At 47.6% G+C, this 27637-nt stretch overlaps 1 protein-coding gene across 5 annotated transcripts in view; it reads left to right on the top strand.

The window, feature by feature from the left end:
• The window catches only part of MYO5B (myosin VB), a 392693-nt gene that overhangs the window by 287454 nt on the left and 77602 nt on the right, over positions 1 to 27637 (top strand). For all 5 annotated transcript variants that reach the window (XM_021093027.1, XM_021093023.1, XM_021093008.1 and 2 more), the window contains exons 13-17: positions 5946 to 6068; positions 6938 to 7021; positions 18345 to 18485; positions 19366 to 19463; positions 25887 to 25973. In XM_021093027.1, the coding sequence (XP_020948686.1) occupies positions 5946 to 6068; positions 6938 to 7021; positions 18345 to 18485; positions 19366 to 19463; positions 25887 to 25973 (533 nt within the window). The remainder of the gene's footprint in view (positions 1 to 5945; positions 6069 to 6937; positions 7022 to 18344; positions 18486 to 19365; positions 19464 to 25886; positions 25974 to 27637) is intronic.

Genomic DNA, 27637 nt, shown 5'->3' with positions numbered 1-27637 from the left:
GCAGCCATTGGAAAAATCACTTTTCCTGGAGAAGACACCCAGTGTCAGGCAGGCTAAGATTTAAATGAGAATGTGGACACAGGGTGGCCATGGACTTAAAGAGGCCACACACAGGGTGGTTCTCACCAGCCTGTGATGGAGCCTGAAGCTGCAGCAGAGATGGGACATGGGGACCAGAATAGTAACCTGATCCAGATTCTTCCATGTGGCAAAGCTTCCATGCAGTCCTGGATGTATGGTCAGACTCAGAGCCACAAAGCACAGCTGCTGCCAGTGACCAGGGGACAGATGAGAGGGTGTTTGCTGGTAGGAAATGTCTGTTTGCAGGCTGCTGTCCTCCCCAGCGCTGAGGCTCAGGCCACTGTGTGGGCTGCGGTCATGAGCGTGTCTGCACCATATGCACACCCCCAGTTCCCTGCCCTCCAGTGTCCCAGTCTGCAGTCCCTCCCTCCTGTAGGAACAAAGTAGTTAGGGCTGATAGGATCTGAGAGGTCAGTGCATGTTTCCTCATAAGCAATATGTTTGCATTTTGGTAGGAATTTTGTGAAAATGATCCCTTGACCCCAGAAAGCAGTTCTCATGAGTGAAGAGACACTGCCTCAGGTTGGGGAGATGGCGTTACGGACCCACAGAGGCAGGCCTGAGTGAGAGGCGAGCTCTGCCCTGTTGACGAGGGTTCTCTTGCTTCGCGGATCCAGCCTGAGGAGCTGACCATGTGGGACCTTCCTAATTAATGTCTTGTTGTTGAGGCTGCAGATGGTGGGGAGCTGAACCTCCTTCTGCTCCCTTACCTGGGCCCAGCCTTCTTTCGTGAGAGTTCACTCTGGCTTTAGACCCAGGGCTGTGGTTTCTTAAGATGTAGCCCCAGAGCTACTGTTGGTGAGCAGGTGTGAAGGCTGTGGTGGGGGAGGGGTAGTGGTTTTCCCACATTCCTCCACTCCACAGACCCCAAGTTCCCTCATGACCAGCTGTCCCCCAGCCCTTCGTCCCACCTCTGAGGGGGTTGGACAAGCTCTGAGATCATCTCTTGTGATGACAGGGAACTGGAAACAGGGAGAAGGAGACTGAGAAGAGAGGGTCGGGGGGAGGTGATGTGCAGGCAGGGGTCGGAGGAGGACAGTGGGGTTCTGGGCGAAGGGAATGCCATGTTCATAGAACTTGAAATGGTCTGATTTGTCCAGAGCCCTTGGTGGTGGCAGGTGAGGGGGCAGGGAGGCAGGAACCCCTGAGAATAGGAGGCTCCATCTCACCAGCCGGGGAAAGGGTTTGAACTTGACAGTGAAGGCTCTGGGGACAGAAGGGTATGAAGCAGGGGAGAGATGTCATCAGGTGTCACTCACTTTTTGACACATCTCCCTGGCAGCTGCGTGAAAGGTAAATTGGAGACAGAGACTGGAGTATTCAGGGCACTGGTAACGTTGAGGTTGTCCAGCCAGAAAAAGATGCTGAGGGCTTCAGGGCTGAGCAGGCAGTGAGGAAGGAGGCAGCTATTTGAGGGTCTCAGAGGCCCCTGCATCTGACAGCATATTGTTAGAGCAGTCTAAAGGGAGTCGTCAGGGAGAAACCTGATCTCAGTGGCTTGAGGAGAAGATGGGGTGAGGTAGTGGAGACAACAAGTTTGGATTCCTTTCTGGAGGTTTGGATGTGGAAGGTAGGAGGTATGAAGTTCCTGTTGTGGCTCAGTGGGTTAAGAACATGACTAGTATCCATGAGGATGCGGGTTTGACCCCTGGCCTCACTCAGTGGGTTAAGGATCCGGCATTACCGCGGCATAGGTCAACGATGTGGCTTGGATCTGGTGTTACTGTGGCTGTGGTGTAGACCGGCAGCTATAGCTCCGATTCAACCCCTGTGAACTTCCATATGCCGTGGGTGTGGCCCTAAAAGGAAAAAAGAAAATAAGGAAGGAAGGAAGAAATGGAGGGAGGCAAGGAGGCAGGGAGGGAGACAGGAAGGCAGGGAGGAGGGAAGAAGGAAGAAAAGGAGGATGTGAGGGAGAAGAAAGGCAGAGGATTCAGGAGGAGGGGAGATTGGTGGACCCTGGTCCCTGGGAGGCATCGCTGCATCCACAGCATTCCAGCTGGGAGGAGAGGTGCTCACCTCCGTGAGATGGGCGGGAGGGGTAGAGTGGCCTTGGATGCAGGTGGTTTCTGGATGCAGAGCAGGAATTTGAGGTTTCCCTATAAGGGGGAAAATGAGGCGTCCACTGAGAGGTGGCAGAGTTAAAACCTGAGATCAGAAGAAGGGACTGCTGTCCTCCAAACAGGGGGGAGAAATAGTTGTAGGTTGGTTTACTGAGGTCAAAGACCATAAATTGAGATAGAGGAATTGTGGAGGTCACCTCCTCTCCTTCGATCTGAGCACCATGTCTTAATCCAGAGCAGTGATGCTCACTGTGAAATTTGATTTTATTTTTTGGTAGTAATAAATTATACAAACTTATTAGCAGGAGCCGATTAAGGGAAGAGGAGTTGATGTGTGATCTTGGCCCGCCACCCGGGTATGGGAAGGGACAGGACAGGTTGTTGGGTTGGTCTAGAATCAGTGTTGTGATGAGCACACAGAGGGTTGTTTTGTGAGGAGATGGCTTGTGAGTTTCCCTGGCCTTGGAGGGAGCTGGCTGAGCCACCTCTACCTGGAGCTGTCAGGACAGCAGAGTCCTGGAGGCCCAGCTGTCCTCCTGTGATAGCAAGGAGGATTTGGGATTGATGAGGTCATTTGAGGGTCAGCAGTGGTGGGAGGCATCTGGGAGTCCATGGAGGTGTGGGATGGTGTGAGATAGAAGGTGAGTGACTGGGGAAGCTGCCGTGCTGGCCCTGGTTCAGGAAGATGGGGACAAGAAGCAGAGATGGTATAACTGGCCCTGGGGTCCTCACCTACCAGTGCTTGTCAACCATTTGGCCCCAGATGGTATCCCTGGCCAGTGATGCCAGCCACACATCTGCAGGGGAGCATACAATTTCCTTCCAAGATTCCAAGAGCACCTTGGTGAAAAGATGTCCTACTAGGGACAAGGAGCTTAGCAAGCCCAAGGACCGTCATTCCCTCCACCCTATTTTTGCTATTTTATTTCAATCACAACGAGTAAAATTATGTTTAATGTATTTTAACAGCTTTGTTAAGATATGATTAATGAACCATGTAACTCACCTATTTAAAATATCCAGTTCAGTTTTCTCAATATATTCAGAATTGTGCAACCATCACTACAGTCAATTTTAGGGCATTTTCATTATCACATAAAGAAACTCATTAGCAGTCACTTTCTGTTCCCCCACAGCCCTAGACAGCCACTAATCTACTTGCTAGCTATGTGGATTTGCCTCTTTGGGACCATTTCATATAGATGGGAGTGTTCACTTTTTATGGTAACCAGTGGCCAGCACAGCAGATCAGAGTCAGTACCCATTTGGATGAGGACAGAGCTGGGGTCCAGGCTCCTGGTTCAGGTCCTTTAGAGAAGAGAATAAGGAAGCTTGCATGAAGTCGCTTGCAGATTCTTTTTTAAAGAGTTTGATTCACTGCATATTCCAGAGGTACTAATAACCATAGTCTGGATTTTATCAAAATCAAGGTTTGCTTTCTATCTCCTATGCCTGTTTTATTTTTTAATTGTTGTTTTTTCTTTTTAGGGCCATGCCTATGGCATATGGAAGTTCCTAGCCTAGGGGTTGAAGTGAAGACACAGCCACGGCACTTCACCACAGCCACAGCAATGCCAGATCCAAGCCACATCTGCGACCTCTGACACAGCTCATGGTTACACTGGATCCTTAACCCAACTGGGTTAAGCCAGGGATTGAACCCGCGTCTTCATGGCTTCTAGTTGGATTCATTACCACTGAGCCACGATGGGAACTCCCTCCTGTGCCCATTTTAAATCTTTTAAAGACTTTTGACAGTAGGCATTTTCCACCTAACCCTGCCCTTATGGACCTTTAAAACTCGGTTATCAGGCAGGAAAACATAATAGCAATGAGGACATGCTCCAGGGCCAGCCTGTCCTGGTTTGAGCCTCAGCTCTGCTACTTCCCAGCTGTGTGACCTTGAGCGAGTTACCTAACCTCTCTGTCTCAGTGTCTCCATCTGTAAAATGTGTAAACATAGTATCTAGCTTGTAGGATTATTGCAAGGATTAAATGAGTTAACATATCTAAACTGCATGGAAAACTACCTGGCAGTAAGTTCTTTGGGCATTTGCTTTTAGTATTATCTAAGAGTCTTAGTTGTTACGAATTCCTGCTGGCCTTTACTTTGAGTTGAGGGTGGGGGTGAGAAGAGAGACTGACCCTTGTCGAGAAATTTGGATACACATGACCTTGATTCTTGGCCTCCCTTGCCCATTGCCTCATTCGCATCTGATTTAGAGACCATGTGGGATTATGGAGTCTGCTACCAGATGTCCAATTTCGTCGTCGGGAGAAGATGATTTGATACTGGCAAATAGAACCGGTGACCCAGGCGGGCCTTCCCCTCACATCCTGCCCTTCCTGTCATGTCTGCCCCAGTTCTGCCAGTCCTGGTCCAGTGTGTTCCTGTTCAGCCTCGCCTCCTGATGGCTCAGCCAGGCTGGCCTCTTGCTTCCCTCATACCTGGTATTTCTAAACACAGGATGCTTGGAGACAAAGATAAAGCAGAATATATGTTAAAATGCTGAATTAAATAGATTTTGTCTGCCCAACACCATTAATCTCCTCCTTCAAGAAAGCATTTTCTTGAAAATCCTGTGGCGCTCAGCCCTGGATATTCATAGTTACACCAAGCCGAATGTTGAGAAAAATCTGTTTGCTTACAAAGTATTTGAGAAATTTGTTCTCAAGTGTGTGAGCATTTTCCACGTGGCATGGATTGTATTAATTTACTAAACAAAGCCCTTTTAAAACGGTGAGTGCCAGGGTCACATTCAACCCTGTCTGATCCAAATGTATAATCTAAACTAATGAAAGGGCAAGTCAGTTAGTGGCCCATAGCTCAGGAAGGGGTGTGTGCAGCAGTGCTTAAGGATGAAGAGGGACGGGGAGAGCACCTTCCCATCAGAAGAGGCGCCGTCAGTGTTGATCATTGGAGTGGTGGTTGCAGTGACTCTGTGGTATGTTCAACAAAGCAAAATGATGCTTTTTCGTTTCTGAAGCCATCTCTAAAGATATTGAAAGAGGCTGCCCTTCAGAATTCTTAAGGGAGTGAAATCTCTAAATTTACATTTCGGGGAGGCAGAGATGAGTACCATGTAGCACAGTCACTAGGTACTTAGTACCCAGTGCATGGCTGGAACCCAATTTTAAGTTCTTTGAGGGACAGGAAAAAAACAGGCATATTTCTTGAGCCCAACACGTTTACTCAGTTTATAGCAACAAGACAATACACAAAAACCAAATGATGAGCAGTATTAGACAATGTATAAGAACTAAATTGGAGTGAGATCACAAGCGGTCAGGAAAGGCTCCTGAGAAAAGGACAGACTTGATCCCTGCCTGGACACTGGTGTGTAGATGAGCTTGGCGAGAGAGTGGGCTTTCCTGCTTTGGGAACTGACCTGAGTGAGCAGGAGCTCAGCAATGTAAGTGGATATCGTGGGTTCAGGACACTGAAGTCACTGGCCCCACCCAGAGGGAAGAAGCATCTTCAGATTTATCCCATGGGTTGCAACTCTGCTGCTGTGACTTTGGCCTCCACCCTCATTCTCTCCCAGCTCTTCCAGCGTTTGCCAGCCAGCATGTTCTCTGAGGCTCAGTGCACACCCATGGACCAGGAGCCTGCAGGGCATGTTGAGAACATGCCACGTGGGATCCTAAGTGTCCATGGTTGAGTCTGCTTTCCCTGTCCAGTTAGGGTCCAGGTCTGAGCACTGAATTGAGCTTCATGAGGGCAGCTCACTGGCAGACCCCATCACTGTGCCTCAACTTGTTCTTCCTCTTCACAAAGCACTTGGTTTTATGGATCCACAGGTCCCCAAAGGAACTGACCAGAACTGGGCTCAGAAGCTCTATGACCGACACTCAGGCAGCCAACACTTCCAGAAACCCCGCATGTCCAACACGGCCTTCATCGTCGTCCACTTTGCAGATAAGGTGGGTCTCTGTGCTCTCTGCGCTCCCTCAGCCCTGCCCTGGGCAGACTCAAAGTTCCCAGCGTAGAGGGAACTGACCTTTGAATTCAAGTTGCCTGAAGTCTCTTAGGTGGGAGCCTGAGCAAGGAAAGGAAAGAGTGGCTCTTCTTCAGGTGGCTTCTTTCCCAGCAGCTGGAGTAAGAATTTCTCTGCATGACTTTGTGTTCTCTATGTGCTAGCCCAGTGCTTTCCAAATTTTCACGTGTGTGCAGGTCACTTGTGATCACATGTGCTAAAAGGTAAGCTCTAAATCAGTAGATCTGAGGTGCAGCTGACAGGCTGCATTTAGAGCACCCAAAGGAGGCCCTCCATTATGAAGATTATTTAAAAAGGAATTCCTTTTTAAAACAATATGGGTTTCCACAAAATGAACTCAACCCCCACTCTGTAAATCCTGATCCCAGCTGTCTTGGGTTTTCTTAATTTTTTTTTTTTAAGGGCCATACCTGTGGCATATGGAGGTTCCCAGGTTAGGGGTCGAATTGTAGCAGCAGCTGCCATCCTACGCCACAGCAACATGGGATCCGAGCCGTGTCTACAACCTGCACCACAGTTCAAGGCAATGCTGGATCCTTAATCCACTGAGCGAGGCCAGGGATCGAACCTGCATCCTCATGGATCCTAGTCAGGTTCGTTACTGCTGAGCCACAACAGTAACTCTGGTTTTGCATTTTAAATGAAAACATCTGTAGGTTTCCCATGTACTCACTCTTTTCAGAAACTCTTTTCAGCAACCACTTGGTAGATGAGATGAAACTACCTAAGAAGCCGCTGAGGGTCCCTGGTGGGCCAGGAGCACTGACTAGTTTCTCTTTCTTGCCATGGCCCCAGGTGGAGTACCTTTCAGATGGTTTTCTGGAGAAAAACAGAGACACAGTGTACGAAGAGCAGATCAACATCCTGAAGGCCAGCAAGGTAAAGAGCGGCAGGGTGAGGAAGTGGGTGGGGTGTCCAGGGCCAGACCAGGCAGGGTATGGTTGGTGCCAGCCCTGCTCTGCAGTGAGGAATACAGAGCTGTGGGCTGGGGGATGTGAAGGGTTTCCAGGTTATTTCACACTGAGAAGTGGAGGATAGCATGATGGAGGGAAGAGAGCAAGGGATAGCAGAGGTGACTGGGAAAAATGCCAGCTAATGGAAAGACTTGGGGGTGGTGGGGGTCAAGAGCTATGAAGATCAGAAGGGACAGTGGCAGGTTTAACAGTGAAAGCACTGCTGGCGTCTGTTGAATCTCTTGTCCTTCATCTCCTACATGCAGATGTAAAGGTACTTAAGCCCCTTGAAATCCCAATATCAGAGCATTTAATTACTGCTTAGGAGTCTGTGGAACAACCAAAAACTCAGATGGAGTAGTAGGATGCAAGGGACCCTTAAACCTACAGTTTGGGAATACTACTTTTTTTTTTTTTTTTTTTTTAATGGGTGCATCCGCAGCATGTGGAAGTTCTGGGACCAGGGATTGAATCCGAGCCACAGCTGTGACCTATGCCACAGCTGCGGCAACACCAAATTGTTTAACCCATTGCACCTCCACAGCTACCCATGTCACTACAGTCGAATTCTTGTTTTGTTTTTCTTCTTTTTTGGCCATCCCTTGGCATATGGACTTCTTGGGCCAGGGGTCAGATCAGAACCACCGTTTTGACCTACACTGCAGCTGTGGCAGTGCTGGATCCTTTAGCCCACTGTCCTTTAGCCCACTGTGCTGCCAGGATCGAACCTGCATCTTGGTGCTGCAGAGACAATGCCGATCTCATTGTGCTACAGTGAGAACTCCCTGGAATGTTACTTTCTATTATCTCCAGAATTTCAGTTCCTTCCTTCTCATGAGCATAACAGAAAGGTAGCAAATATTGTATCCTAGAATTCTACAGACAGGGAACAAGGCACTGATTCACCTGAACAGATAATTTATTAAGCACTTACCTTGTGAGGCACTGCTTTAAACACACCTCGTACAAAGGTGAGTAAGACAGATTCTACCCTCTAAGGCTTTACATTCTACTAGGCTGGAGTGGGTAGGTAAACAAGCTTACGGGGACTGAAAAGCGAGGAGGCGTGGGCAGTGGGAGCATGAGGCCCGCTGTTCCAGAAAGCCACCTCCCATGCACTGATGTAGATGGCATCGCTGGCTTCAGCCCTTCAGAGAAAACCCGGGAAAGGACTCTCCAGGATTTAGGAGGCTTTCTCCCAGACCGCATGACACTGAAGTCCCTGCAGAGGCCTGATACTGATAACACTAGAAATGGCAGATTAATTTCTCTTTGTGATAAGCTTGAGATGAATGCAATAGGGTGAGATGATGGAACAGAGAAAATACACCCAGCAAAATGGACCCAGACAACTAAATACAAGTAAACCCCATTAAATCATGTGGCCTCGAGGAGAGGGGTTTAGGGAGGATTGGAGTCCAGCATGTAGGTGCTGGACCCAGGCCCAGTGTCACCTCCTGATATCTGGAACATAAGGGAATTGGCCATCACTGAGACAGATTTGCCTTGGGTAGATGCACCTGTCATTGTGAAGTTCAACACAAGATTAAGCCCTTGGCCTGCCAGATGTCTAGCTCTCCAGTCCACGGTGCTTAATATGACTTTTCCATCCTGTGTGAGGGTGGCAGGTGATGGGAGAGGAGCCACAGCCACAGGGAGAGGGTAGAAGGGGATAGTTTGAGCTCCAAGGAGCACGTTTCCTCATAGTGTGTGTCTTAGAAGTTAGAGGTCTATGACCTCCTATTAATGTGACAGTGGCCTTAGGGGGCAGAGAAACTTTACCATCTTGTTACAAGTTTCTCCTTTCAGGTAAGTGCACATGAGGGACCAGGGGAGTCAGGCACTTTCCAGTAAACACAGAGTTTGGTTCTGCCATTGATTTTTGTCTTAATTTGACTGTCTCTAGGGTATCCCAGAATCTAAACAGGAATCCCTCTCTAGTGGGTCATCTTTTTTTAGTCACTGAGATTTTTTTTCCTTATTCTTATTTAGCAAACTATTGAATATTTTTATGGCATGTAGTAGTTACAATACATGTGTTAACCTTATGGAACTGAGTCTAGTGAAAAGATACATGGTTTAATTGTAAATTTTGGTAATGCTATGGTTTAGAAGAAGATGCTATGGGAAAGTATAATAGGAATGTGCTGGGGGCCCCCAGGATGGCCCCCAAATTGAACCATTTGCTAGGAAGACTCACAGAACTCAGCCTAGAGTTGAGCTCATGGCTGTGATTTCTGACAGCAAAAGGATACGAAGCAAATCAGCAAAGGGAACAGGTGCATGGGGTGAAATCCAGGGGAAAACAGGCTCAAGCTTCCAGAGTCCTCTCCCGAGGGAGTGGCACTGAATATGCTTAATTCCTACAGAAGTGAGTTGTGGTGATAGCACATCTACCAGAGCAGAGCCTGGGCATTCAGGGGACCCTACTGGAAGTCAGTGATGTGGGCACGCTTTGCCTGGCACGTCCCAGAATTCCAGACTCCCAGCAGGAAAGCAGGTGCTCAGCATAAACTGTATTATTTGCATAAACAGTTTGGGCACAGTGAACCATTCTTACTAGGGGCTGCTGAAAACCAGCCATGTGTCAACCGTGTAAGCAGCCCTTTCTAAGGATGGCAGTCTCAGGCCTATTGTGTTAGCTCTTTTCTAAATAAGGGTATCATTTTAGATTGGGGGTACTGGATTTTTATTAGAAATGAAATAAAAGCTCAAAAATATTCCAGTCATATAGAAATATATAAAATAAAAATGTTCTCTCCTGTGCCTGACCTACCTTTACATGAATTTTCATTTTGATTATACAGCTGCACTGGTACATCTTTTTAAGGTTGAAATGAATCGCATTATACATAATCCTCTCTAACTTTTCACATGCCATTCTATCTTGGCCATCTTTCCATATGAGTGCATAGCTACTTCTTTTCTATTTTTAAACGACGTTGGTATTTTGCTAATTCAAATAATACTGCAAGGAATGTCCTTTACATATATATTTTGGCATACTTGTATAGTTCCGTCTGTTAGTAAATTTTTAAAAGTGGAATTGATGGTTCAAAGAGTGTGCATTTCAAAAGAGTATAGGTATCACTAAATTGGTCTGTGATCTGCTTTCAAAAGATACCGATTCCCTCCTCTTCCCTGCCCACCTGCCACAACTCTAGCCTTCCCTTTCACCAGCTAACATTTCTAAAGAACCGATGACCTTGTTGCCAAACACTGCTGCCCCCATGCCAGAAAACCCTCAGGGCTTAACTGAGAACTTAGAGATAAACCCAGAGGGGCTTCTGGGTCTACCAGACCCTTGGGGGAGGAGGGCTGAGAACTTTCCACCCTGGACTGGTTCCAGCCCATTTCAGACATCCCAGAAGATGGAAAGCAAAGATCGACAGTAGGTCACTCTAAACCTACAGATGAAATCTACACAGACGGCAGCTACAAATCAGAGCGATTGGAAATGTGCTTTAAATCATTTGGACAGATGGGCATGCCTGGCAACATCTGTCAGTTGTGGCATTTTTAAAGCTCATAGGGTACTGAGCCTCTATTGTTAATTTTTTTTTCACAGCAGTCTCACAAGTTTTATGTTTCTAAGATACACTTAAAAGCAGAGAGAAAAATAAAGACCTGGAAAGATATAAGGCGCTATGATATCAAGTTAATGCCCAATTTTTTACTAGTTTTCTTCTCACTAAGCCTAGCTAAATCCTACATCCTGTATGTAAATTCATAGTTTGACTGAAGTATCCTTATTTGGGAAGAGACCTATGAGCTTTTTTCCTGTGTGTGGCATCCAGATAAGAAATTAACAAATCATCATGAGTAAGTAAGCAAGATGGGATGGAAGATTACCAGGTACACTCTCAGCTAAAAAGATATTTGAAGTTACTCCCACTAAGAACAGTGAAATAAAACTGTGTTACTGAGAATGTAATCAGTAAAGCCAATTATACTGCCTAAGAGGTGATAATGTAGCTAATTGTTTTCTCAGTTATCAGAGAGCTATAAATAGATGTAAGTAAAGAAATGCCTCTTTAAAACATGGCTTTGGGTTAACAAACTGATTTGTTTTAAATACTAAAGATGGAGGGTTTTCCTTCTTAGCATTTATTGTAAAAAGCAATCATTTGGGAGTTCCCGTTGTGGCTCAGCAATAACAAATCTGTCTAGCATCAGTGAGGATGCAGGTTCTATCCTGGCCTTCCTCAGTGGGTTAAGGATCCAGCATTGCCATGAGCTGTGGTGTAGGTCGCAGGCGTGGCTCAGATCCTGCGTGGCTGTGGCTGTGGCTGTGGCTGGCAGTTATGGCTCCAGTTCAACCCCCAGCCTGGGTGTGGCCCTAAAAAGCAAAAAAAAAAAAAAAAAAAGCAATCATTTATCTATAAGAAAGGGAATGTATATATAGGTATGGCTGGGTCACTTTGCTGTACAGCAGACATTGGCACAATGTTGTAAATCAACTATAATTAAATTTTTTAAAAAGTAATTTATGTATCTTGAAAATAAATTTTCAAAAGAATTTTTTCCTCTAGAGATTATTTCCTGTTCTCCTGAGTGTAGGTCAGAGCAATGAGCAGTGGATCCAGAGTTTATGCCGGCAGGTGCTGGGCAGCAAGGGCAGCGAGGGCTAAGGGCCATGTTCCCAGGCAGGCGTGGCGTTTCGCAGTGTATGTCCATTGCTTTCCATACTGCTTGGTTCCTTACAGCGTATACGCACATTTCATTTTGAGCAAATACATTTGCTTTAAAAAATACATAGCTTTTGAGTCAACGTATTATATATAACATTTGCTTTTAAGTGTTTTTGGCGTGCTTCCTGTTTAAAAATCAGTTTGTACTGAAAGTTAAAAAAGCTTCCAACCAATATTTAGAGTAAATAGGTAACTATGTAAGGGGGAACTTTAATCACTAAAACAATACATTAATTCTCTGCCATGTATAAAGTTCCTCTTTCCTTCTTTGTGAAGAGTGAAGTCCTGAGACTTTTCCTCCAAATATTTCTTGAATGTTTGAGATTTCCCCCCCACCACCCCAGAGGGTAGCATTTATCATATAAAAGAATTGATGAAAAGAAAAGTCATTTTTTTATGATTTTTACAGCCAGAGCTTTTAAAGATAAGATTCTAGGCAAGCAATTCCAATCAAATGGTTATTATAGTGTGTCTTATTTTAGTTTCACGCATCTCTTTTAAGGAAATGATATTTTATGTTCATATAAACAGTGAATAGGCATAATTTCTAAGGTCACAGCTATGTATATAGTCATAGTTGACATTTTTCTTAAACTGTCAATTGGTCTAGAGAGCGTGTTTTCCTCCTTCTTTTAATCCTTTTTCAAATAGATCTGCCTCAGGCTTTTAAAATCTATATATAGACTTGAATAGCAGCGAATACCAAAGCCAGTGCCTACGGACACTTTGAAATAAGTGACATACAGTATGAGGGAAGTGCTTGGTTTGTTTGAAGCTTTTATCTAAGTGTTTTCGAGACTCAAGGAAGCAAATTTTTAGAAAGGCCAGGTGGATCCTCTCTCCTAGGGCTGCCCTAAGATGAACTGTAGTGCTTCTGTTACCAGTAAATAGACTTTCCAGCAGCTCTGAAAGCAGAACTGGAGTTAGTCAATTAAAGAAAGAACAACTTTCTCTCTGAAATGTGTTCTTTTGTGTGAATCCTTTGTCGAACAAGAGCTTGGTAACTACTTTCCCTTGAGACCTTGGGTTTGTTTACAACTGGAACACTCCTGGGACAAGGAGGTTCCTGTCTGGCCCAGTCCCCTTATCCTGGTGGTTGGGGTGGGGGTGGGATGGTGTGGTAATCAATATCTCTTGCCTGGCCTACAGCCCAAGGTTGAATATGGGACCTCTTGGTCTTGGTTCAGTCCTGTGGTCAAACGAGATGTTCACTGAGCTTATAATACAAATTCTGAATAGCATGTAAAGCCTGTCCCTCCTTGCTAGAACTGATATCCCAACAAACCCATTTCCCTCTCCATCCAAGAGACCCTACCTCTCCTACATGCAGTCTCAATAGCAGGGACCTACAGTTAAAACAAAGTGCTTAAAATAAAATGTGGTACACACACACACACACACACACACACACACACACAGAGAGAGAGAGAGAGAGAGAGAGAGAGAGAGAGGAATATTAGCCATAAGAAAGGACAAAAATAATGCCATTTGCAGCAATGTGAATGCAACTGGAGATTCTCATACTAAGTGAGGTAAGTCAGAAAGAGAAAGACAAATACCATATGATATCATTTATATGTGGATTCTGAAATGACAAAAATGGTCCTACCTACAAATCAAATAGATCATAGCCATGGAGAGCAGACTTGGGGTTGCTGAGGGGAGCAGGGTGGGAGTGGAATGGATGGGGAGTTTGAAGTTGGTGAGTGCAAACTGTTACATTTGGAATGGATTGGCAGTGGGGTCCTACTGTACAGCACAGGAAACTGTATGACTGGGTCATTTCACTATACAACAGAAATTGAAGAAACATTGTAAATCAACTATAATTTAAAAATTTAAAATATAAACTGTATCACATCCAGGAAAGAAATAGAAATTCTCGGAGTTCTCGTTGTGGCTCAGTGGTTAACAAACCCGACTAGCATCCATGAGGACGCGGGTGCGATCCCTGGTCTCACTCAGTGGGTTAAGGATCCAGTGTTGCCATGAGCTGCGGTGTAGGTCGCAGATGTGGCTCGGACCCTGTGTGGCTGTGGCATAGGCCAGCAGCTATAGCTCCAATTGGACCCCTAGCCTGGGAACCTCCATATGCCGCAGGTGTGGCCCTAAAAAAAAAAAAAAAAAAAAAAGACAAAAGACCAAAAAAAAATTCTCAAATTTTCCAGGCTAAACCTTAGTCGTATTTGTTCCCAAATTATATCAGTGCCAAGCATAGATTAAAATCTGCCTTGAACAGAAGTTTTCATTTTTTGTTCTTAAGTTATAAATCCTTTAATGTATCAAACAGATAAAAGACACAGCTTTTATGATTGAAGTGAGGGAAAGGGGCTTACATTTTAAAATACTCTTATTTATGAATCTGATTTCAGAGTTCCTTGTATGGTTTTGATGCATGCCCCAACCTTAGAAGTTGACAGATTTTTCACAGAAAAAGCCACTGTTAATGATTTCTGGAAATTAGACCCCTCACAGAATGTAGTCATGCAGTTTGTAACTCCTACCCACGACTCAAACATCTTGGAAATTCATTTCTGAAAGTATATGGATTAGAAAAATATAATCAGTTTGTATATTGTTTAGACTTGATAGACTGAATCGCTAATGTCTTTACAATGTGAACCTGGGAGTTCCCATCTCGGCTCAGTGGAAACGAATCTGACAAGTATCCATGTTCCATTCCTGGCCTCCTTCAGTGGGTTAAGGATCCGGCTTTGCTCTGTGGTGTGGATTGCAGACATGGCTCAGATCTAGCGTTGCTGTGGCTGTGGTGTAGGCTGGCGAATACAGCTCCAATTAGACCCCTAGCCTGGGAACCTCCATATGCCATAGGTGTGGCCCTAGAAAGACCAAAAAAAAAAAAAAAAAAAAACCTGGCTTTAGCCTCACATTAATTATTTCCCTATGTAGGTTTCCAGGGCGCCACTCTCTAGGGATATGTCCCTTTCTGATGTGTGCCTTGGCTTCCTGGCACCAGAGCCATGCACGCCTGGGCTGCCCCTGTCCCCTCCTCCAGTCCTCTGTTCCAGTCCCTCCATTCCTGTCACTCCTCCAATCTCAGTCAATATGTGTAATGTGGCTGTCTGCCGTAGACGGTGAGGATTGGCAGGTCTGTAAGCAGGGGGTTCCTGGGTGTGCCTTGGGTTTAGAGGAAACTGGCTGTAGGGTAGAATGTGGTTGTGAGAAGGTGTGCCTGGAGATGTCACTCGAGCTTGCAGGTGACTGCAGTGACTGGGAGAGAGCTCAGGTAGGCCTGAAGCGCAGCGGCCACATTGTGGTTGATAAAGAAAGGGCTGCTGAGATCTGACTGTGGACAGAACTTGGTAGTTGATGAGGATGAGAAATAGGATGATGGCAGGATCTCTTGCCTAAAGACAGCAGTGGGGGGGGGGGGTATTTGAGCCATCTTGAATTCGGAGTTTCCAGGGGGAAACCCAGAGGGAGGAGGAGGATTTTGAGCAGGAGGTTGGAATTCTGGATCATGGTGGTAGAAGAAGAGCAAGTTGGAGGGATGGGCCGGAAGGTGAGAGTTGAAGCCCCAGGCCTAAATGATACTGTCCAGTGTTAAAGAAGTTAAGTGGTGAGGATCCAGTGCTGGGAAACAGCAACTCAAAGGAGAGAATTTTAGGAAGATGGACCAGTGAAAAGTGCTGGAAAGGAGTGGTGAGAGGGAGTTCCCACTGTGGCCCAACGGGTTAAAAACCCAGTGTAGTATCCATGAAGATGTGAGTTTTATCCCTGGCCTTGCTCAGGGGTTAAAGATCCAGAAGTGCCCCAAGCTGAGGCATAGGTCATAGATGCAGCTCGGATCTGGCATGGCTGTGGTGTGAACCTGCAGCTGAAGCTCCAATTCAGCCCCTAGCCTGCCTAGGAACTTCCATATGCCCTGGGTGCAAAAAAATTTTAAAAATGAAATTTAAAAAGGTGAGAAAATTAGGCAGGAAGTTGGAAGAGAGTGGAGCTGCTGCATCTTAGAAAAGAGGTCTTCAGGAGTTCCTGTCGTGGTGCAGGGGTTAACGAATCTGACGAGGAACCATGAGGTTGCGGGTTCAATCCCTGGCCTCGCTCAATGGGTTAAGGATCTGGCATTGCCATGAGCTGTGGTGCAGGTTGCAGACATGGCTTGGATCCCATGTTGCTGTGGCTCTGGCGTAGGCCAGCAGCAACAGCTCTGATTAGACCACTAGCCTGGGAACCTCCATATGCTTCGGGAGCGGCCCTAGAGAAGGCAAAAAAAAAAAAAAAAAAAAAAGTCTCCAGAGGGATCTAGGTTGGTGGTTCCAGCTCTGGCTCAGCCACTAACCAGCAGGCTCATACTGCCCACTTGCCATGCTTGCCTCTGGGCGAATGGGGGTTGGATTGGTGTTCTTGTACATCCCCTCCTCCCTGACCTGTTCTTTCGTCACCTGTCACACAAGGGTGAGTGTTAATCTTTATGGTTCTGCCAGATCTAAATTCTGTGAGTCTTTTTCCACTTCAGCTCAAAAATAGGACTTTTATCAGGCACCTGTGCTTTCACAGTGCACACAGTTTTCAGGTATATACCCCCTAATAAAAATAATGAATCTGGTTCACATCTGACTGCTTATGCTCTGCTGGGCACTCTTCTCTGTACTTACATGGATTATCTCCTTTAATCCTCTCTTCAGTTCTCTTTCTCCATCCAGGGGGAAGATTCAGAGGTGTAGGTTCAGCAAGCATAGGGCCCAAGGCCCAGCATATACCTCGGGCGGTACCCAGTTGTTGCCACTGGCTGAGCCTGGGGGAGGCAGACATGAGGGATAGGGAGGTCTGTGAAAGGATTGTGGAGGACGGGGGGTTGGACCCTGAGAGATGTGGGCTGGACCCTGAGAGATGTGGGACCCTTGGGATGAGCATAGAGGAGGAGGGGTGGGTGTGTGAGAAAAGAATAACAGTGAACAGAGGCGTAGAGGTGGGAATAATGAGCACGTGGTTTATGGCAGCAAAGCGATCAACTTCATTGCTTTAAAAGGTGTTGTCTGAGAGGGGCTGAGTGCGATCAGATTGTGGAGCCCCTGGAAGGCAGACTAGGGCATTCAGACAAGATCGGGTGTGTTCAGGGTGGTATGGCTGTAGATATGACTGAGGCAGTCAGGATTGGCAGGAGGAGATAGGTGACACATGTCTTAATGGGGGTTAGGGAAGAAGGCTGCTGGGGATTGGAAGGAGCAGAGCCTGGGGACTGAGGCACTAGCCTTGAACCTCTCTTCTGTTGGGATCAGAAGTGGCTCAGGGTGAGAGAACAGAGTCTTTTTTTTTTTTTTTTTTTTTTTTTTTTAAAGGCTGCAGCATATGGGTGTTCCCAGGCTAAGGGTCAAATCAGAGCTGTAGCCACTGGCATACACCACAGCTGCAGCCACTCCAGATCTGAGCTATGTCTGCCACCTATACTACAGCTCATGGCAATGCCAGATCCTTAACCCACTGAGCAAAGCCAGGGTTTGAACCTGCATGCTCATTGATACTAGTCAGATTCGTTTCTGCTGAGCCACGACGGGAACTCTGAGAACAGACTCTTGATGCTCATTGTGTTCCCTCGCATCCTCAGGCATGGGGTGGTAGCCTTATAATACTTGATTCTGTCCCCAGCACAGACTTCCCCAGGGATGCTGGCAGGATGGTTTTACAGGTGGGGAGGGCTGGGACTCCCTGGACCATCTGCACCCTGTGCACAGCCTGACCTCCACCCTGGTGCACACATTCACAGAGAGGGCATCTTTTGCAGTCTCGTGACAGTTCCATATAACGGTACATTCTTATCCCCATTTTCCTGATGAAGAAATTAAGGCTCAGGGAACTTGAGTAACTTGACAAGGTCCAGTTGTAATAAATATGGAAAAAATTTAAATGGCTTTATTAGAACAGAGCTCCTTTCTACCACACCAAAAGGAAAAGTTTTGTGCATCTTTGTAGGTAAAGGTTAAGGAAGATTGTCCAGGAGAATTCCTTTTTTCCTTCCTTTCTTTTCCTCCCTTTCTTTATACCCCAGAACCACCCTTTTAAAGGGTATAATTCAGTGGTTTTAGAATATTCACCAAGTTGTACAACCATCACCACCCTAAGTTCCAGAATATTTTCATGACTCCAAGAAAAAACTCTGCCCCCATCAGCAGTCACTCTACTTACCCCCGCCCCCCAGCCCCTGGTAAACACTAACCTGCTTTCTGTTTCCTGGACATTTCATGGAATCATACACTAAGTGGTCATCTGTCGCTGGCTTCTTGCCCTTGGTGTGTTTTCAAGGTTCATGCAGGTTGTAGCATGGGCAAGGACTCCATCCCTTTATACTATTGATGATATTCTGTTGTGTGTACACACCCATTCCGCTCTTCCATTCACCAGTTGATGGGCATTTGGGTTGTTCCTGCTTTGGGGCTGTTGGCAGCAACACTGCTGTGGACACTGGTGGACAAGTCTTCTCATGGACATGTGTTTCCAGTTCTCCGGGGTGTATCCTGAAAGCTACTTGGAAAGTGTGGGAGCAGCACAGAGCCCAAGAACTCTTATTCTTCATCTTCTTCCTGTGCTTGTTTCTAGTTCCCACTCGTGGCTGACTTGTTCCATGATGACAAAGACTCTGTTCCTGCCACCGCCTCATCATCAAAGATCAGTGTTCGTTCAGCCAGACCCCCCTTGAAAACCTCTAACAAGGAGCACAAGAAGACCGTGGGCCACCAGGTTAGCCCCAGGGCTCGTGGCGGGAAGCTGAGGGCCATGGCAGGGGTGATGGGGCTGCCTCTCTGGAGACGAAGGAAGTAGGTGCAGAGTCAGAGGGAGGCCAGAGCGGCTGTGGTGTCTGCATCCCCAGCCCCCAGCCCAGCCGTCCCTTCTGTGCCCTTTGAAGAAGGAAAGTACAAAACCCTCTCCAGAGAGAATGGCAGAAGAGAGGATGAATCCAGCTGTGTATCTAATCCCACTGGTGGGACCACATTGCAGGACCAGTGACACCTGTGGGTGAGGCCAGAGGTCCAGAGGTCTAGTTGTGGAGGGAGGGGGTAAACAGCTTGGGGACCAGAAAACTGAAAACCAGCTCCTGCTATGGGGTCCCTGTGGGATTTCATATCCAGCGTGTCTCTCAAGAGAAGTGAGTGCCTGCTGAGACCCTAGAAGCCACTAACCTTTCCCCTTCAATGGTTTCCTACTCTGGATATTTCCTGGAATGCGGTCTCTCCCAGGATGTCCAGGTGTCCCGTTTCAAGGCTACAGGACCTCATGGGTAGGGCTGATGGCCTCCAGGCACAGTGATGCTCCCTCCCAGGCTCCTAGCACCTGCTCTCCTGATCTCCTCTGATCAGGGCACCGAGTGACATGCCCCCGGGAGGTCCCTCCCCACGTGCCTGAGGATCCCTGGTGCCAGGACTTGTTAGGGACTTGGTTTTGGTCATGCAGCCAGGTAGGCTGTCTTAGCTGGAATCTGACCCCCAGCCCCTGAGTGTCTCCCTGTAATCAAAATAAGAGCATTGGCAGCTGCCACCCCCCGTCCGTGGATACCTTCATGTTCCTTATACAGCCACAGAGGCTGAAGAATCCATCACAGTGCTGACCTCTGTCTCCCCAGTTCCGCACCTCCCTGCACCTGCTCATGGAGACCCTGAACGCCACGACACCTCACTACGTCCGCTGCATCAAGCCCAACGATGAGAAGCTCCCCTTCCAGTGAGTGTCTGTGTGGGTGGAGGAGTTGGCGGGACCACAGTCAGGCCCAGCCCCTTTGTGTTTACTTAGAAGTTCATGTGCAGCAGGGGTGGGCATGGTCTCATGGGGTCTCGGTCTGCTGTAGGGTGAGCCAGCTTGTACGAACTGGTTTCTGTGCTGAATACAGGCCCACCTGTCTGCTGTTCGGAGGGTTCAGGGGGATGAGAAGATGCAGTCCCCCGATCTGACATTGCTTGCAGTGGTGGTGGATGTGCCCACACATCAGAGAAGCATGTAGACATGGGCCATTAAGTGCACACATGAGTGTGTCTCGCAACAACTGCCCGATTCAGAGACAGGAGTGTAGCTGGAGGGGTCAGGGGAGGCTTGGTGACTGAGGAGACGTGACCTCAGATGGTGTGTCGAGTGATAAGATGGGCAGATGGTCCCATTTCTCACATCCCCTCTCCTGCCGGGCTTCCAGAGCTACCCACATTTGCTCACCTTCCGTTGCCCCTCGCCCGCATCTGTGTAACAGTGACTCTTCAATATCTTGTCCTCTCTGGTTTATGCCCAGTTCCAGCCCAGCATTTCTGTAGCCCTGCTGCAGTGTCATCGGCCTCCCCACGTTCAGCATGTCTGAAACCAAATTCATCCTTCTCCCCAGAATGGTTCCTCTTTATTTAGTCTCTGATGTACTAAGTGGAATAACCATTGTCTGACATCTCATCCACTCACCACACCTGGTTCTTCCAAACCAGTAACCCGAGACTCTGGACCAGTGCTGTCCAGCAGAGCTTTCTATGGTAGATGGCACTGTTCTGTACGTGCATAGTCCAACATGGCAGCCACTAGGCAGACACATGGCTATTGAGTTATTGGGATGTGGCCAGTGTGGCTGAGAAAGTGAAATTTTTTTTTTTTTGGTCTTTTTGCCATTTCGTGGGCCGCTCCAGTGGCATATGGAGGTTCCCAGGCTAGGGGTCAAATCAGAGCTGTAGCTGCTGGCCTACACCACAGCTCATGGCAACACCAGATCCTTAACCCACTGAGCAAGGCCAGGGATCGAACCTTCAACCTCATGATTCCTATTCGGATTTGTTAACCACTGAGCCATGACAGGAACTCCAGAGAAAGTAAATTCTTAATTTCATTCTAATGACGTACAGATGCCTGCTGGCGGCTACCATATTGGACAACATGACCCTTGATTCTTCCTTCTGACCTACTCCCTGGGGTCTGGTCATTGCCTAAGTCCCTTGAGATCTACTTGATAATATCTCACACTATTCTCTTCCTTCCATCATTGCCTTGTTTTAGTCTCTCCACACCTCACCTGGAATACTGCCCTGAGCTTCTAGAATGGTCTCTCACTCCCTCTGCAGCCTCCTCTCCTGTTACCCTGAGCCCCCACATGTGCTATTCCCTCTGCCCAGAAGAGGTATATTTTTAAAATTTTCAAGCACTTTCTTCCCATATTTCTGATTTCCTTTTTTGGTCCTGGCATAATTTCTTTCCATGAAATAATTTATTCTGGCAACTCTGACTCTCAGAATGAATATCTGAACTGCCTTCTGCAGTTTGTATCAGTTAATAAAGCTTGACTTCCGCTCACAGGGGCCTTGTGCTGGAAAAGGTTAGGGAGACAGTATTGGATCAGCCTCTCTGGCAGCATGCTGATTGTTTGCTCGTCTCCGTTCCTCCAAGTTTCCAAGACACGCTTAGGAATCCCCCCGTGTGGCATCTGTTGCCCAGCTGCCTCCAGAAGCAAAGAGGCTGTTAGAAAAGCAGCATGTGTAAAAGACTTTGATTATGTGTGAAGGGCAGGAGCGGCATGCGGGGCCGGGGAGAGGAGAGTCCAAGGCTGGGCACCAGCTCTGCCCTGAGCCATCGTGACCTTGGGCAGTTCCTTCAGCAAAACTGGGCACCTGCCCTGTGGCCCCTTCTCTTGCCAGGTCTCTCCTGCCGAGTGAGAGAAGACCCCAGGGACTTTCAAGGGGACTTTCCAGTCCTAACATCCCATTTTTCTAAGGCCCTCCTTTACCTTCAGGACCAAAATCTTCCCCCCAATAAAGTGGGGAGAATACAGGACCAAGTCAGAACACCTGCATTCTCTGCTCCCCATTTTTTGGCTGCTCCAAAGCTAGTCTCTTACCCTCTGAGCCTCATTTCCTCACCTGCTAATTGTGGTTAAAACATAATTATCTTGATGGAGGAATTCAAGGAGATAATGGAGATGATTATTATTATTATTATTATTTGTCTTTTTGCCATTTCTTGGGCCGTTCCCATGGCATATGGAGGTTCCCAGGCTAGGGGTCCATCCAATCGGAGCTGTAGCCGTCAGCCTACGCCAGAGCCACAGCAACGCGGGATCCCAGCCGTGTCTGCAACCTACACCGCACCTCAAGGCAACGCCGGATCGTTAACCCACTGAGCAAGGGCAGGGACCGAACCTGCAACCTCATGGTTCCTAGTCGGATTCATTAACCACTGCGCCACGACGGGAACTCCTATTTTTGATAAGTATAAAACTTTATGTCATTCGGAGTTCCCTGTGCCCTGGAGAGAGCTTATCCATTAGATGCTAGTAGCATCCCCAGCATTGTGACAACTAAAATGTTTTATAACATTGCCAGGTGTTCCTTGGAGGGCAAAGTCACCCCCAGTGGAGAGGTCCTGTCCTGCACTAAATGCTTTGATCGCATCTCTTTTATAAAAGTCTTTTCTTCTACTTCTTCCTTTATTCAGAAACCATCTATCATGGGCACTGGGCCAGGACAGGTAGAATGACAATGAGCAAGACTTAGCTCTCTCCTTCAGGAGTCGCTGGTCACAAATTGGTAAAAATGTAGTAGAAGTGGCTCTCCATGGGTCTATAAGAGCTGCCACCACACGAAGGCAAGACAGCAATGAAGCGTCCAGGGAGGAGGCATCCGCAGGCGAGTGTGATGATCTGGGATGGCTTGTTGGAGGAACCGGCCAGGTTTCCTGAAGGCCAGTCTGCTGGTCTCAGAGGCAGGCATCCTGAGAGTCCCGAATCTTGAGTGTGCCCACATGATGCCGCAGAGCCTGAAGCAGTGCAGGGCATGTGCAGCCTGTGTGGAAATCACTCGGGTGGTGCCGACTGCCAAAATGGAGCCAGTCCTGACATCATGGGGGAGTCTCACCCTGTATCCAGCAGAATTCCAGCTCTGCTGACCCTGCCCATTTACTGGGAGAGGAAAGTATAACCCTGCATTTCAGCAGTTCGACCCTTATATATATCTTTGGTAATTTTGCAGTTCAGACTTGGGTGTGATTTGTCTGCTCCATGGTCTTCCACAGTTCAGGAGGCAAAAGGGCTGGTTTTCACTCCCAGTTACTGGTAATGAGTGCAGGGGAGCAGACGGAGAGAGGAGTTCATTGAGTGCCTTTCTTACTATCAGGGAGATCAGATTAAAACACAGAAGCCTGGTTGGCTTTAGTGTCCCCTGGGGGTGTGTGGACAGGGAAGGGTGATGGCGGTGTCTTCTTGGTATGCTATCTTTTCAGTTTTTTCTAATCATTTCCTCTCTTCTACATCACTTGATCATTACAACAAACCAGTAGATTAGACTTGGGCAGATATTCTCAGCTCCTGTGGAATGAATGAGGAAAATGAGCTCCAGAGAGTGTGTGTTTTGCCCAAGGTGACATTAGCTGTTGGAGGCAGAACTCAAGCCAGACCAGGTTCTCCACTTCATTCTTGCTTGTCTCCCCCACCACGGGGAAGAGAATGTGTGCAGAAGGAAAGGATTTCACTGAGGTCATCGAGAAGCAGAGAGGACTGTTAAAGCTGAGTTCAAAAGTTATTTGCCAAACGGGACCAACTTGGTGTGCATGGGAGGTGGGGTGGGCAAGAGAAGACACTTCCGCAAAGAACTTCCCTGGCACTGCATGGCAGAGGGCGGGATGTATACTCCCGGGCCACTCCCCAGCCCTACCACACAGGATGTGGTCCAGAGCTGGGATGCCCAGTGGTCACAGACATGATACAGTCTGTGGTACCAGGGGGCTATGGGGATGCCAGCAAAGAGCTTTTAAGGAAGGAAGGGCTTCTCAGGGACAGTCAGATCTTTCTTCTGCTGAGAAAGTAGCAGGAGGTCCTGGGGAAGTAGGGACCCCAGCTAGACCCACAGCCCACAAAGGCTAGAGGGCAAAGGTGCCTGCCAAGCACTCTGCCACCCCTACCACATGTAGCTGCTTGAATTCGAGCTTGTAGTTGTGTCGAGCAGAGAGATGGCCAGCCTGGAGCTCACAGCTCCTGCTGTCGGGTGCAGGATGCCTCGAGGGAGAGGCTGCAGAAAACCTTTCCCACTGACAAACATGTCCACCTTGCAATCAAAATTCAGGACCAACCGACCACTCAAGAGGTGAGAGGAGTGGAACCTGTAAGCAGCAGAGCCTCCCTCCCAAAGGCTGCCTTGTGTGGCATAGTGAGTGGCTAAGCCCATGGTCAGGAATCAGCACCAGTGTTTCTTTTTGTCCTATAAGAGCCTTGCACTAAGGAGCTTTTTTCCTACCTAAAAAGATGAAATTAACTCCTCTGAAGTAGCTGTCATGTTCCGGACTCTGCAGAATTCGACACTTAATCGTGCCCCTGGGGGCTGAACTGATCAGGGAAACTGGTCAAGCAGGGGGAGGCATGAGGCAGTCAGAGTGAGCCCAGGCCCGGAGGAGGATGTGGGCGTCTCCTGGGATGCTGAGCTGGTACGCTGGAACGAAGAGAGGGCCTAGGGTAAGGTCAGCTCACGGCCTCAGTCCCTTGGGAAATGCCCACTGTTTCCCTACTGTAAAGCGCTGAGCCCAGGCAGGACAGCATGTGCCTCAGTGGACTTCTGGGCCCCTGGCCCAAGCGCAAGTCAGCATAAGAGAGGAACGAGGCCAGGGGCTGAGCAGGTCATAGAGGCTGGAGGACAGAGAAGGTGAATCCTGTGGTGAGGTGTGAAATGAAGGTAGCTGAACCCAGGGCAGGTCCTTTCTGCAGAATTCTAAAATCCCAAATGGGTCCAGCTGCTGGGAGAAGAATGCCTGAGGCTGTCCGGAAGCATGGCAGTCAAGTGTGGTGAGAGGTGGCCGTTGCACCGTTGCACGTCCTGGAGGACATACATACACCACCTGTATTTAGCCAGCGGGGCAAGCAGGCTGCCCAACGGTTTGGCCAGGGTGTGTGCTGAAGCCAGTATAACCCCCCAGGATCAGGACTGAGTCTGAAGGGCCTCACCCCTACCCTCCCTCTTCCCAGAGCAGAAGGAGCAAGAGGCATGGGCTGTAGATGAGCCTCAGAACAGCCAGAGAGAAAGGAAACATCTCCTCCTCATCCTGAACCATAGTGATTAATTCTAGTTCAGCTTGATTCTTTCTCCATGGAGACTCTCTGATTATGCCCTCCAGTTTCAGCATTTTTACCACATTTCTCACACACTGCCTTCTGTTACTACTTCCATACACTCTTAGAAGATCCGGACCACATCTGACTTCTTATTCTAATGTCCCACTTAGTATATGGGTTAGAATAAAAACTGGATTTTCCATGGTGACAGTGGCATTTTAGCGTAGGTGAATTGTTGAAGTTGTGGCCCATATCTCTAAAGACAACAAGATAGAGTCCTTCATCTGTGTGATTCTTAACTGAGCAGCTGGCATAATAGCTAACAACACATATGCCCTTCTGTTGTCCAGGTACGCTGTCCTCACTGCTTTTCATGCCCCATTACATTTAATCTTCACACTAACCCTATAATGGATACCTCTCTTATCCCCTCTTTCTTTCTTTCTTTTCTTTTCTTTTCTTTTCTTTTCTTTTCTTTTCTATTTTTGGCCTAGCCCACAACATGCAGAGTTCCCAGGCCAGGGATTGAACTCATGCCACAGTAGCAACCAGAACCACTGCAGTGACAATGCCAGATCCTTAACCCACTGAGTCACCAGGGAACTCTCAGTTATCCCTACTTTATAGATATTGATACTGCCATACAAGGAGGTTATGTTATTTGCCCCACATTTCACATGCTTTAAGTGACCACGTCATGATTCAAACCTCAGTCTGCCTGGCCTGAAACTCCCCCTTTTAGCTCCAGAGCCCAAAATGCTTGTGGTGCCAAGTGTATATGATTTGATGCCCCTGTGTATGGAAATAATAGGGAAGGCTCTGCCATGGAAGCAGTGTTGGAGGGGTGGACAGAAGGCAGGTAGGCTAAGAAGAGGAGTATCTCAGGTGAGAATAAGAATGTGCACAAAAGTGAGACACTGATATGGCTCATGTACTGCCAGTCTCTGTCTTTTAGCAAGTGCTTGGCCCCTGACCTTGAGCTCCATAGTGCACGATGCCTGGACCTTAGTGCAGAAAGGGGTGGTATCTCTCACTCCCCTCTCTGTTTTGTTGTCTGGGTGGCCACTCATTGCTTGTCTTGTGTTTTGCAGCTTCGACCCAAAGAGAGCTGTGCAGCAGCTCCGAGCGTGTGGGGTGCTGGAAACCATTCGCATCAGCGCAGCCGGCTACCCGTCCAGGTACTTTGTCCCCTGCAGCCTGGCTCCCCAGGGAACCCTTTTATGTGCTGTCAGCCAGAAGCAGAGCCTCCGCAAATGTTCCCCAACCCGGAGGGCTCAAGCAGGACACTGACAGATAAAAGAATTTCACTTTGGCCTGAGAAGTATGGATGTCAACAGTAACAGCCTCCTGGACAGCTCTTTAGATTTCACCTTGACCTTGGTCTGGGTGGTGAGCTGGCCAGAGTTGCCAAGGGGATTTATCTTTTAATCAGCTCCCATCTTGTTCTCTTTACCTTTCTGTTTGTTTCTTTTTTACTGTGGTAAAATACACACATTTACCCTCTTAATCATTTTTAAGTGTACAGATCAGTGGTATTAAGTACATTTATATTTGTCCAACTGTTGCCTCTGTCCACTCACAGAACTCTTTCATCTTTTCAAAACCCAAACTGTGCCCATTCTACTTCCTGTCTCTATGATTTTGACAACTCTGCATACTTCATATAAGTGGAATCCCATATAGTATTTGTCTTTTAGTGCCTGGCTTATTCCACTTAGCATAATGTCTTTAAGATTCATCCTTGTTGGGGGCTTTCCCATTGTGACTCAGCAGTAAGAAACCTGACTAGGATCCATGAGATGTGGGTTCAATCCCTGGCCTTGCTCAGTGGGTTAAATGTTCAGGTGTTGCCATCAGCTGGTGGTATAGGTCGCAGATGTGGCTCAGATCCCATGTGGCTGTGGCTGTGGCATAGGCCGGCAGCTATAGCTCTGATTCGACCCCTAGCCTGAGAACTTCTCTATGCAACAGGTGTGGCCCTAAAAAAAAAAAAAAAGATTCATCCATGTTTGAGCTGAAAAGTACTCTCTTGTACGTAAAGGTCATATTTTGTTTATCCATTCGTCAGTGGACCCTTTTCCCTTTTAATGTATGGTGGAAATCAAATATATGATGGAAAACATCACTCCTTTGAGTTAAAAAGCAGCTATCGTGATCTAATTTGCATTGTGGATAAGCCATTGAGCCACCTCAGTCTGTTGAAGTTATGCTGAGACTGTGCATCCCCCTCTGGACACTGGCCTGAAATAGGAATGGGTATGGATGGTCACCAACTGGCACTCATGAAAGCATATAGTGTTCCAGTGCCATGCAGGCCAAACATCTGCCAGAATTTGGAACTGAACAGAGCACTGCAGCAGCCCAGAGCCCCTGGCGTTTTAAACTTCTGTCTGAGGAAGGTCCTTTTTATTTTTTTATATTTTTTGGGGCCGCACCTGTAGCATATGGAGGTTCCTAGGCTAGGGGTCTAATCACAGCTACAGCTGCCAGCCTACACCACAGCCACAGCAACACCAGATCTGAGCCACGTCTACGACCTACACCACAGCTTGTGGCAATGCCAGATCCTTAACCCACTGAGCAAGGCTGGGGATCAAACTTACATCCTCATGGATACTAGTTGGGTTCTTAACCCGCTGGGCCTTGATGGGAACTCCCTGTGGAAAGTCCTTTAAGTGTCAGAAGGTGGAAGGAACCAGAAATGGGGAGGAGAAGCCTCCCTCCTGCCATCTCCAGTTGGCACCTTCCCACTGCTGTTGAGGAGACATTCATATGCAGTGGTCAGTTACCCAGAAACAACTAAACCCTCGATAATCCCCAGATGTTAGGCCTGGGAAGGAAG

The sequence above is a fragment of the Sus scrofa genome, chromosome 1, assembly GCF_000003025.6.
Source record: "Sus scrofa isolate TJ Tabasco breed Duroc chromosome 1, Sscrofa11.1, whole genome shotgun sequence".
In the NCBI taxonomy this organism is placed as follows: domain Eukaryota; kingdom Metazoa; phylum Chordata; class Mammalia; order Artiodactyla; family Suidae; genus Sus; species Sus scrofa.
This window is presented reverse-complemented; position numbering and strand designations above follow the sequence as displayed.